The sequence below is a fragment of the Archocentrus centrarchus genome, chromosome 23 (assembly GCF_007364275.1).
Source record: "Archocentrus centrarchus isolate MPI-CPG fArcCen1 chromosome 23, fArcCen1, whole genome shotgun sequence".
Classification (NCBI taxonomy): domain Eukaryota; kingdom Metazoa; phylum Chordata; class Actinopteri; order Cichliformes; family Cichlidae; genus Archocentrus; species Archocentrus centrarchus.
In genome coordinates this window covers 10163477-10176190 of record NC_044368.1, presented here as the reverse complement: position 1 = coordinate 10176190, position 12714 = coordinate 10163477, and the positions used below count along the sequence as shown (strand labels likewise).

Here is a 12714-nt window from a genome sequence, read left to right as displayed (position 1 = left end):
AACAACAAAATAGAAAATCTGTAGAAGGGTCGTTACAAATCCACCACGGTTAACGAATGGCTGTTCGCTGGTAGATTTTGGTATTTCCAGTATTTTACCAAGGCCAGTCCATCATCCCTCTGTTCATTTGTTTTGAGAACATAGGATTTGTTTTTCTTACACACCAATAAAATTTTAAAAACCTTAATGGAGCCATAAGCACGTTCGCATGCTCATACATCCTTTGCTCCCCATGTGTCTCAGTCCACATCCATCTGCCCAGCTGTGTGCCACACCTGGCAGCTCGGAACAACTGGAGAGTCATTAAAAATGAATGAAACCCATTGAAGACAGAAGGAAATGAGGAATTAATCCAAGCCCGTGTGCTCATTTGAAGGAGACTTAGTTCTGTTTGTATGACAGATAATGATGGTGTTCATAGAAGAGCGTGGGAGGGGCAGCGGTGGCGAGCATACTGGTATTGTCATTCATAGCCTTCTTTCTCCTGTTAGTGTCTGTCTTATTTTCCCACTGCATTATTGTCATTTGGTGCACTTTTCCCCCCCCTACTTTTGCAAAAACTACACCTGTCCCTCTGTGTTTGTGTGTTTGTGTCTATTACACGCGTGCCTTTATTCACTCTGGGAGCGACACAAAACCTCGGCCTCCTTTTGAAAATGCAAATGGGTTCTATTTGTGGCCGGCTCCTGTCACAGAGTGGGCGTTATCGTATTGAGGGAAGTTTTTCTCTGCAGGTGTGCCAGGTGTGTGTGAGCGAGAGAGTTCAGGCCCCCTTGGTCAAAATATCTGTACAGTGTGTGTAACGGCTAAAAGAAGACATGATTGGGCTACTTCTTCATCCCCATCTTTTACAGTTTTAAAAATGACAAGAAAGGAAAAGAGCCCAAAGCATGCTTGGTACCCTGCACGGTCAGTGCTTTGTAACGCCCCCTTTGGCAAAGCTGTTTGTAGCAGCTATCATCTTTCATTCAGTTCTTGTTCTGAAGATTTTTTTTCCCCCCCAATTCAAAAGCCTTCTAGTTTTATAAAATTTATGGGTCCTCGTGCAGGCGCGACTCTTTTGAAGGTGCAATTATACTTCTCGCTTTTCCATCTTCTCAAACGTTTCCTGCTTTATGTCCATAAATGTTAATTTTCAGAGTGCTAGGCAGCTGCTTAAAAAAAAAAGCTTAAGCTCATTGTTGGGATGGGGTTTGAAGAGTCAGTATTTCTAAAGCTTTGACATTTTTATTACTTGTCCCCTTTCCAAAGATGATTGTAAACAAGCCACAGCTTTAACAAGCTAATTAAGATCTGAAATTGTGACATTCTTTATTCACACCATAATTGAAGACAGAAACAAACCCCAACATATTCATCTTCCTTTAAAAAGCTGAGAGGAATGTTTTACTTTAACTTTGACTTTTGTAATTCAGTTCATGTTATACTTAACAATTAACAGAAGATTTCACCTGGGGTTGCTCACCTTTGAACATCTGTTTCTTTGCCTTGGCCCTTTTGTTTCTTTGTTATTTTGATAACTCAGTGGAGATATTTTTGTCAAGAGGAACATGTGCGGCCCTCTAAATATTTCTATTAGTTTAGAGGACCGCAATGGAAAGTGAAAAGGAACAAATAAGTTTACCTTGTGCAAACATTTTTCTTCATTCATGTCTGTATGCTTGAGATGAGTTAGTGTTTTTTAGAGATTTGTATATTATAGAAAGTCCATGATGAATAACTTTCTCCTTCCCCATGATTCTTTCTCTTTCCATTTTCTCCTCTCTTCTGATCCCCACATCCTCATCCTGACCTTTCTCTCCTTATTCCTCCTTCATCACCTGTCTGTCTTCAGGAGAAGAACAAGGACAAAGACAAACGCTTCCGTCCCCTCTATGACATCCCCTACATGTTCGAGGCCCGCGAGTTCCTGAGGAAGAAGCTCATTGGCAAAAAGGTAAGAACCAGTGAGACTTTGAAACACAAATTTTGCTGTGTGTGTGTGTGTGTGTGTGTGTGTGTGTGTGTGTGTGTGTGTGTGTGTGTGTGTGTGTGTGTGTGTGTGTGTGTGTGTGTCTCTTTGCCAGTATGGGAATCAACATGAATGCTTCTTATCAGTTTTAAGAAATTAAAAAATAGCTGTAATGTGGGTTTTCCCCAGTGGCTGCTCCAACACCTTTTCCCCCTCAGTGGTAGCCAAATACATTTCAAGCTAGATAACTATTTCTCTCCATCTCTTAGTGTGAATACCAAGCACTCCTGGTAGATGCCCTGGGGCTCAGTGTTGGCCTGAATGCTCCATTTAAACAAGCAGTGTTGATTTCCCCCTCTTGTGTCTATTGATCTACCGGGTCTGTACACCTTGGGGGGAGGGGGAGGGGGAGGGGGGGCTGCTATGATTTACACGCATCTGACCCAGCAGAAACAGCAGTGAACTGAAAAGCACTCTAGACACACACCATACCATAACAATTTATGGTTATTTTCAGTTGAAATTGATCTGATAGATTAAAGTTGGTTTCATGAGTGTTTATCAAAACCCAAATTTTCCAGCTCACGCGCAGGTTCATTTTTAGGGAAGTAAAACAGTGTAATTAAACCTATGTAGTGTAATATGCCTGCTCAAGGCTCCACACAAAACCCCAAACCAGTAAATGAATGGGTTGATTTTGAAGTGTCTATCAAAAGAAGATATTCCCAGGCCCCGAACTGATAATGGGTTAATAACTGATACGAGGTTCAAATGGCACATGGACGATTTTAATAATGATGAAAGAGAAGATGTTGGCTTTAATTATCATTCTATCGATAAATAGCGACTGAGTAGAGAGCTGATAAACTTCTGTAAGACTTAATTAATTCTAATTGGGACACATTCAGACTAATTCACAGCAATTCAGAGTACCAGCGACATCAACTGTGATCATAAGACATCTGAATGTAATTTTATTTGTCAGGTTGCAGTTGCAGACTGGCTTATCTCAGTCAGACCCACCACTGCTAATGCTGCAGGCCTGCACTGAGCTGCTATTTTTGGGTGCTACCCTACTTTTCAGGTGGTCTGCCTGCAATGATGAAGCATGTTCAGATGGGTATAGTCATGTGAAATTAGTGATGCAAATAGAGGTCGTCAGTAAAAAAAAGAAAAAAAAAAAAGAAAAAAAGACTTGCATTGTTCCTCAGGCAGATTTAAATGATGTTGATTAGAATCTGTTGCTTTCTTCAAGTTGATTGAGCTGCAGAATCAGTGTAGCATACCTTAACTTTAAGCAAACATTGGTGAGCACATACGCAAAGATATATATTAAAGTAATTTTATGTACTTGGAGATCTAAAAAGTAAAATGGGGAAAAAATAAACCTGTATCCAAAGCAGTGAGAGAGGAAGACTGGCAGAAGAGAGGCTGATTTGGGGTGAGTTCACTTTTATCAACTGGGCTTGCTGGGACATCTGCCAAGGTGTGTGCTTCTGTGCTGAACTCCACACTCAACTCCTTTGGTTAAAGTTTAAACTTTACTGTATTTCAGATACATAAGTCCATCTCAGTTAGTTAATTAAAGATCACAGAGATAGAGCCATTGCAGTGATTCTAACACAAAAAGGCATTTGTTCGAGTGTTTCCAGAAAGGAGAGAATTTTCTTGCGTCACTCAGCTCAGTTAAGCCCATTATGACTGTTTTTTACGAATGGTGACACATTATTTGTTCATCAAATTCTTCAACGCATGAAAGGTGGCAACACTTATGTTCACAAATATTTGCCTTGAACGTAACTATTTTGGAAGCTTGAGCATATTTTTGAGTGAGCTGTTATATTCCACTTTCAATTTTTGTGCTTTAGTGCTATAGCTGTGCGTCAGAGAAGGTAAAGTGGTGTATAGTAGGGCTGTAAGAAGAACTGTTGTTACATCACCTTTACGCAAGAAATTTGCATGCCAGCATATTTGCTTGTAGATCATTTTATAAAAAAGAACTCTAGCTCACTTCTCTCACTTTTTTGAAGCATGAACCACATTCTTCATTTTCATCATAATGAAATGCAAATAAAATTATTCCAAGCATAGCACAAAAGACACGTCCTACTGTGTAAACAGCTCAGAGATTTTCACCGCTTCAGTCTGTTTGGCCGTTGTAACATAATGGCCAACATAATAGCAGATGCAATACTGATTTGATTATTAGGCTCAAGAAGCAAAGGCCAGAAGGGTGGGGTGGGGGGGTCTAGATGAACTGTGGAAACAAGGATGACCAAAGAATTGCGTTCATCTTCACAAATTGTCCATTTCCTTAAGCAGTGATGTCTCCAAAGGAATGTAGTTCTTCTCAGGACTTACATTTAGCCAAACCTGGATGTCCTTCAGAGTGCATCCAAATTCCTACTTGATTCAGATTCTCAGTTGTGAGTTAAGGCACACAGCCTTTTCGCATCTTTTTTTTTTCTTTCTTTAATTAAAAGATGAGGTCACTTTTACATTTTTCTGCTAAAATCTAAAATACTGGTCTGTAAGATGGATTCGTTTTTGTCCATTTTTACCTTTTAGTGTATAATTCCACATCTTTCATATGTACGCTTACACCTACATTGTTTTCATCGTCTGTGCATTGGCAATTTTGCCGCCTCCAGTGGCAGTAATGCATGGAGAGAAGGCGGTTGTTGCTCTCAAGCAGACCCAGAGCTTTTGTCCACTACCTGAGCCGAATAATGGTTCATGTTTTTCCACAAAGATAACTTTAAAACTTGTCAGATGCACAGGGGCCTTATAATAATGGGGCCATGATGGAAAAGATTACAGAAATTTACATGGAAATGCAGTTGCAAGCACAGATTGATGGAAAACTGTCGTCATGCACAATCACCCTGACAAAATGACTTCCCTAGACAGAAGTTAACTCATAAATTCAATACTGTTTTGCAACTGACTTCTAAAATTCTGGAGCTGAGACCTTAATAAATCCATTATTTGTATGCTTTGTGAGGTCTCAGCATGTATTTCCAGTTGTCTGAGAATATAACAAACAATTGTTGAGATTTAGTGGGGCCAAACTACAGCAGCCTTACAATAAATGGAGCCAACATGTCACCCACACCTTCATAACTGTTCAACTAGGTTAAAAAAAAAATAAAAAATTGCAGTGCAGCCTGATAAACACAAAAACATGCACCCACTCCAAGCCAAAAGCCAACAGAGTTGCTTTTGGCATTCTGTATGAGAGTGAGATTCATATCTCTGTCCCAGCCTCTCATCACAGTCATTTTAATCATCCTCATTAATGTTTTTTTAATGACAGAGATTTCAGCCGTAAGCTGGCTTTTGCGACTTAAGTGAGAATAATAATCATGCTGTTTATTTGTGCTGTTTGTGTTTGGAAAGATGACTGTGTGGGGGTAGTGGGAATAGAGAAACCTATAGCCTTGCTAAGGTATAAAAAGCTGTGACAGTACTGTAATAAATTTGTATGTGTCAGCCTCATGTCATGTTGACTGTAAAGGCTTGCCTTCGGGGCTCGTCCACAAAACAGCGGCTTGTGTGTTCACGGTGTGTGGACGTACATGTCACAATACATATAAACCTAATTCAGAGCTTGAGACATACATGTAAACATACATCAAAGCACTCACTTGTCGACTGTAGTCGTTAACTGTTTAGTCATGCAAGCACCAATGGCACGCAGCTCAGAACATGTGACATTACTCATATCAGTCGCCTTTATACTTGGTTTGATTTCAGTATTTCTTGCTTAGACCCAGGGGTGTTTCAAAAGTCAAGTCAGCTTCTTTAAGCCTCTGGGAAATTGCTGTTTTGCAGCATTTATCGGTGAGGAAAGTAAGTATGATTGTGTGTGTGTGTGTCAAAAGGAGTTAGTGTCTTAAGTGTGCCGACTGTGCATGTTTTCACAGGACTGAGTCACTGGCCATGTTTACAAAGTGTATTCAGATGTATCCTGGCTGATCCAATCACATGTGGACAGCCCTAAATGCAGGTGGAAGTGTGTGCCGTGACATGTTGAAAGGTTTGATCACTCAAGCTATAGCTGGAAGTGGTGGTCATTAAGAATCTGTTTGCCCGCATGCACAAAGCAGCTTTGACCACTTAATAAGTGCTATAATATGTGCAGGGCGCAATGAACTCCCAAAGCACATTCTATACCCAAGGCAAATTACTATCTCCAATAGTAATATCTCCAATCTCTGTTATCCAATAGCCTTCTCTACTTGGCACTTCTCTTAAGATCTGCCCTCACACTTCCCTTCTCTGTTATTAAGTTTAAGATTGTTTCAAAGACAATTAACTATATCGAAAGTGCAGAAAACACTAAATGAAGATTTGTTGTCAAAGCCGTTTTCTGAAACTGCGCTGGTTCTCTGAACGAACTTAATACAGTTCTGCACGTTTAGACTGCTGCCTCTATTTTCATGTTTAATCAAAGGCTAACTATAGAGTGGTGACTTAATTAGTTCAAATTTAACAAGGACAAAATTGTCTGCCTAGTTGACCAGCCTAAAATTAGGTGTAATCTAATGGATTACTGGATGTCTATGTAAAAGCCACTTGTCGCTGTTAACTTCCTTCTTCAGTAGCCAAAATGTAAATTTTACTTGAAATGTGTGGCACTTTGCGCTACGCATTGCATCCTACACATACAGTGCCAGATTATTGGCTAATGCTAGCAGTGCTAACAGCAGTAGCCTTCTTTCTTTACAGTGCAGAATGTGCTTATGCATTGCTCCAGCTGAGTGGTTGAATGCCAGCTGACATAAAACCTTTTACTTGTAGATCAGAATACTGAAGAGAGTCACAGAGACACAAGGGCAGATAACTGTCATGGTGCATTAATAAATTATATACTAAAATGGATAAATATGCTAAAATAGATATATACAGTAAAGTATGAATAATTACTTTAACCAGCTTATATTTCTGTTGCTAGACAACTAATCATGTACTTTGCTACTCTGAAAACATCCCTTTATGACTCTGACTGTATGTTTTTCATACTGCAGAATGACTTTAGGACTGTATAGCATATGCCACCATATTCCTCACCATTTGATTAGTATTGACATTGGATCCCCCAAGTGTGTACTTATAGGCTCTTTGAAGTGAGTTAGGTTTAAGTGGAGAGCTCTAGCCCATTTGCCAGCAGTACAGCTTCCTCCCTCCTCTCACTGCTGAATCAATAACAGAGCAACTCTGGAATTTTGCCTTCCTCCTGTTTCTTTATTGTTGCAAAGACACAAGGTTAAACCATCTGTCACAATGTATCAATTTTAGAAATAATTACTCAGTCTTAACCAACATCGTGTTCTTGAAAGTACAAGAATTGTTCTTTGGCTGCCTTGTTGAACAAAAACCAAACCAAAACAAAAGATTCAGTCTGGATCATATTTAATTTAATTCATTAAATTTTATTTATATAGTGCCAAATCACAACAACAGTCACCTCAAGATGCTTTAATTATGGCCTTGTATCATACTGTACCAGGCTTACTATATGAGATTATTTTTGCGAGGACAAAACTAACAGAACAAGGGTTTAATGTTAATCTGTTCTACCCTGGCCTACTTGTGGTGTCAAGTTGGATGCAGGTATGCAAGTGTGCAGATGCATGTTGCAATCCAGCAAGGAGAGGCGTTTAGTCGACCCACTTATTGTCATCCTGTCTCAGAACAGTGAGCTCCAAGGAGACAGATTTGGAGCAGACTCCAAGACCACAATTTCCCTTGAAATTTTGCTCGAGAAAGCCCCACTTTTATCCTTTCTTCTTTTCCTGTCTGACACAAATGCAGACAAAGATTTTACTTCAACATTTGGGGGTGGGGGTGGGTGCAAATTGGAACTTTTTTGTAGAGGATGGGAGTCACTATAACTGCAGATCTGTCAGATAACAGGTGTATTTCAGCATCATCCAGCTCAAACAGGCGTTGACCAAAGCAAATGTGCCCTTCCAGTCACAAGGTTGAGCTATCAGATTGACCTACAGGTATTCCCCTTGGCTTCTCTTTTAGAGCTGCCCATGAGTGCAGTACATTACAGGAATTGGGAAAACAAGCAGATTTCCCTGTGACTAAACCTCCTAGAACGTGACTAAGCATTAACCAGCAGTCTCTGTGTGCTCTGCTCAATGCCCTAATGCTGCCGCTCCGGTTTAGGAGAATAAAGCTATATTAAATGCTTTTTTTTCCCCCTATTAAACCCCCTATTCCTCATCTCTATAAGGAGAGCATGGGGCTTTTGATCTTTTATAAAGCATATCTAATATCCATATTCAAAAGACTACACCCCCCCACCCCCTTTTTTTTTTTCTTTTGGACCAAGCAGAGACTATAGCTCTCTGAGGCAAAAAGCAATTGGTGCAATACCTTCTGAGCAGCTCCTGCAACTAGATATTTTTGACTTTCATATTGGCAGAACAAGTTCACTTCTTTTAATTTTCGTTACATGTCCAGTAAGACTTTGAAACTAAAACCATTTATTTTTTAAATGTGGCAAATAATAGGAGGTGTTGCAATTTTTGAGTAACTCTGCCGTATAGGCAAAAACTTCTTCTGAGCTATCCCTTTATGGTAGGCTATAAATACACTGAGGCATTTTCTTTTTCGCCTTTCTTGATGTCACTCTACATCTGTCTGACTGACTGTCTTGGTGTTTCTCATTTATATCCCCACCCCCATTGAAATGGCAGTGCTTGCATGGTGACATAATCCCAAAAAGCTTGATGTGGCTAACTTTATAAGTAGTGCTTCTTGTGCGCCTGGGTCTCAGCCTCAGCAAAAAAAAAAGAAAAAAAAAAGTAGAATGGAAATGTTGCATTAAGCCACTTATCAGGGTTGAGCACATTCGGATAATCCTGCGTGCTCAAAGTGGCTCCTGTTATGCAGCTGCTTGTGTAGTACTGTTAGCGACAGAGTTTTCCCCACTTATTGGTGTGCACGAGTGTGTGAGTACATTGAGAATGTCTTGTGTGCAATGTGGTATTTGATGTGTGGCGTGTGTGTTTGTGAGAGTGAAAGTTGATTTGGGAAAAGCTTGAGGTGTGTGTGTTCAAGCAGACACAAAGCAGGTAGTTGAAGCGTCATCAGGTCCCATGGCTGAAAATCCAGATGGGGCTCCCTCTTCCTCTTCCTTTACTTCTCTTTCATTCTCTCTGTGTTGTGCTGTCCCAGGCTGAGTTTTCCTTTCTTTTCTTTTTTTAAATTTCAGCACAGCTCACTTCATTAAATGATAGCCAGCTGTGATTATAGCCTGCTAAAACATAGCAGCAGCCTAAGCACCTCTCTTGCACACAAACGGCTGTGCACTCACCCACACAGTCTCCTTTCTCTTACAGTACCTTGTTTCTTTGTTTTTCATCTCATGCTAATTTTCTTAATCATCTCTCTTTCCTTCCTTCCTTCTTATTTTTGGCCTTTTCAAAGCTTAAAAATGTCCAGAGTCCTTTTATATTCAAAGTCTCTTGCGTTTTGGTAACATCCAGGTGCAGGTGAGGCTGCTCTAACACCTGTGTGTATTCCTGCACCCCCCCCCCCCCCCTTTTTTTTTTTATCACCTCTGTATGTGTACTGCACCAGCGGAGCTGTGAAATTTCCACTAAAAGCTGTAGCACTGTTAAATGCAGTCTTTGATTACAAACGTGTGTGTACCAGTTTTTAAGAGTGTGTTTGTTGGCATATCTATTTAAATTATTGCAAAAAGGAAAAAAAAAAAAAAGGAACAAGCTGTGAGAACTGGGCAAGATGGAATGTGCAGGAAATGTTTGCTTATTTTAGCTAGAGCAAATCTAAACCTCCTACACTTTATTGGGATAAGCTGCCTTTCACTATGCTCCTGTTTGGAAACCCCTCATGCAGAGCTCATACTGGGCTACTCACAACATGGCACATGTACCCTTTCCATATCATAGCTTAGCATAAGCTATCTGTGATAGGCTTGCCAAATCAGACCACCTCAAATGGAACTAATTTTAGGAAGCTTGACAAGCTTGTGTTAATGGTAAAGGTTGTTTACACTGAATGCTAATTCGATTTAGTCTTTACGCCTCCATGCTGGTGACAGTCATGGCCTGAGGCATTATGTTTTTGGGTTATCTGTCCGTATGTCTGCCCATCCCATTTTCATGAAAACAGTCCTAATTAGGAACATCTAGAGGGATTTTTTTCAAATTTGTCACAAAGGTCCACTTGGACAGATGAGCTCATTCAGGTCAATAAGGTCAACTTCACTAAGCTGATCAAAACTTACCAATTCATATGCTGATGACAGACCTTTCATAGAAATGTCTTTAAAGGATAAAATAAGTGTGCGTGGGTCCTAAAAAGTCTTAAATGTTTTATAATAGGCTTTTAAAAATGAATAAATTGTCTTAAATTCACTTGGATGAGTCTTAAATGTTTTAGTTACCACCTCACAAGATTTTACAGCACACAATGGTGCTATTTTAACCCCCTCTACGCATTTGGCTCTCCCAATGACTGCATCACTAACTGCATGCTTGCTACTTTAACTAAGACTTTCACAATGCTTGGGCAGCAGGCTTGCAGTACACTGGTGTAAATCCTGAACATGAGGATGACAACGATGATGATGATGATGATGATGGAGAAGGTCTTGCAAGTCCGCCTGCTCAGTAGTCTAAGATGCAGGTTTAAAAATAAATGACTTGAGAGTAAGAATTCCTTGTGTTTGTTAAAATCGGTGCCTGGAAATGCTTACACTTTGTGCAAGCGGCACAAACTGTGCTGAAGGTGTCAAACTTCTTCCCTGGTGATGTGTCTCTCCACTGCAAGTTTGGCATTAAATTTAATTTAAAGTAGTGTTTAAAATGCCTTACTTGCTTATACCCCTAGACATGCTGAATGAAGTGATGACATTTGATTACTGTGAATTCCTAATGTTCAAGCCCACTTTTCTGGTCATTATTCAACACCATAACTCAGAAGGAGAGAGGGAGGTTTCATATCTCGCTCTGGACTAATGACCCACTTTCAGACTGTGGGGACTTTGGTGTGGATCTTGTGTGCTGCAAAGTTGAAGATGTAGAATTTTCAGCTCTTTTGCAGTAACTTCCATTTTTGAAGCCTTTTTTTTTTTCCTGTCATGGCTACAGCTTCATGTTCTTTTAGAATTACCTTATTGGGTAAGCATATGAACACAGAATTTGATAAACCAATATTTTTTATATATATCACAAAACACAAATTTGCCTAAAGGGGCTTTTAGTATTTGAATAGCAGACAGCAGCCTCAATCCTTAGACCCATGAAACCTTTCATTAGAGGTATACACTCACACTGTCTCAAGTAATTTGTTAAAAACAAAACACACAAACACTATTACTAGAAGTATTTTTGAAATCATCTTCACTTTTTTTCAGTGCCTAAACCCTTTGCCAGCATAGATGCAGAAACACCATTGTATTGTAAAAACAAACAAGTATCTTATTCCTTTGGCAGAGTTGACTGAATATTCCCATGGTGCTTGTTGCCTCAGCAGAAAAAAATGCATTTTGTCTCACACTTCTCCTACTGTCCTTATCACTCCCCCACTTTCTAATCCATCCACTGCCTCTCTCCCTCTGTTTCACTCTCCTCTGGGGGGTTCTTATAGATGGCTTTGCCTTATCAGGAGATCTGTTAGATGGCCCGTGGAGAATAGGCCTGGAACTCCTCTAATCTAACATTGCTGGTCAGAGTTATATTCTGTCATCACCTTGCTTAATGGGGAACTACTGGAATTTCAGATATAGAGCTTATAGCATCCAGCATTACATTTGGCTTGGATGTTGAAATCTCCCCCTCCCCTCCTCTTTTTGTGTTGGTTTTCTCCTTTTGCTAACTCGTATTTCATCTCATTCGTTCACTTGCTGTCTTGCTTTGGCTTATGTTGTTCTTCCACACCTGACCATGGATACAGAGATGGTCATTAAGAACAATTTCAGCCAAAGCCAGTGCAAAATGTTTATTTTTCTCCCCTCGTTTAAATTGCTTCACTTTTCAGTAAGGTTACTGCTGCCCTTTTTTGTTTTTCTCCTTTCTGAAATTGCAGATGGCAGCTTTTGCCGAACAGTACAGCACAACATTCTGCCTCGACAGAAACTCTTCTCTTCTCCTGCTCATGTCGCCACATTCTCATGCGGTCCATCTAATGACATGCCAATGTTGTTCTTTCATGTCCCTGTAATAGGCTCACCCGCATTGTGTCTATTGAACTCGTGTCTATGCTCTGACGCTGTGATGCAGAGCCAAATTCCCACATTTTCTTTTTTTTTTTCTCCCTCCCATCTTGCTTGTCTGACAAGGTTGAGATGTAGCTCTTAAACTAGCGGTTGTATGTACCGGTATGGCTGCATCCCTGCTAGTTAGTGCTGTCTGCCTGTGTCTGGCCTGCAAAGAAGGCTTTCCCTGTCTCCTGCCTGCACATGCATGCAGCTGAGTGACAAAATTGTATCTTCAGGGTGGGTGGATTGGAGTCTGTCCCCAGGGAGCTGTGTTGGGAACACACTGTGTAGGGTCATTTGGGTTCTATCACTGTTTTGTGTGTGTGTGTGTGTGTGTGTTATCCCAAACACCCACTGTGCGTTAATACTCCTCCTCTGGGGAGATCTGCAGTGCTGGCTGATGTGATTCGCACTGACTGGGGGTGACCTTGAGAACTGGGACAAATGAAAAGACCCCAACACACACACACACACACACACTATTACTATAACCGGTGTTGCCGTCACTTTGTCTCGCTTT

At 40.4% G+C, this 12714-nt stretch overlaps 1 protein-coding gene across 1 annotated transcript in view; it reads left to right on the top strand.

Moving 5' to 3' along the window:
- Positions 1-12714, top strand: part of snd1 (staphylococcal nuclease and tudor domain containing 1) — a 172100-nt gene that overhangs the window by 27940 nt on the left and 131446 nt on the right. Inside the window, exon 11 of the mRNA XM_030719705.1 lies at positions 1835-1936. Within this exon, the coding sequence (XP_030575565.1) occupies positions 1835-1936 (102 nt within the window). The remainder of the gene's footprint in view (positions 1-1834; positions 1937-12714) is intronic.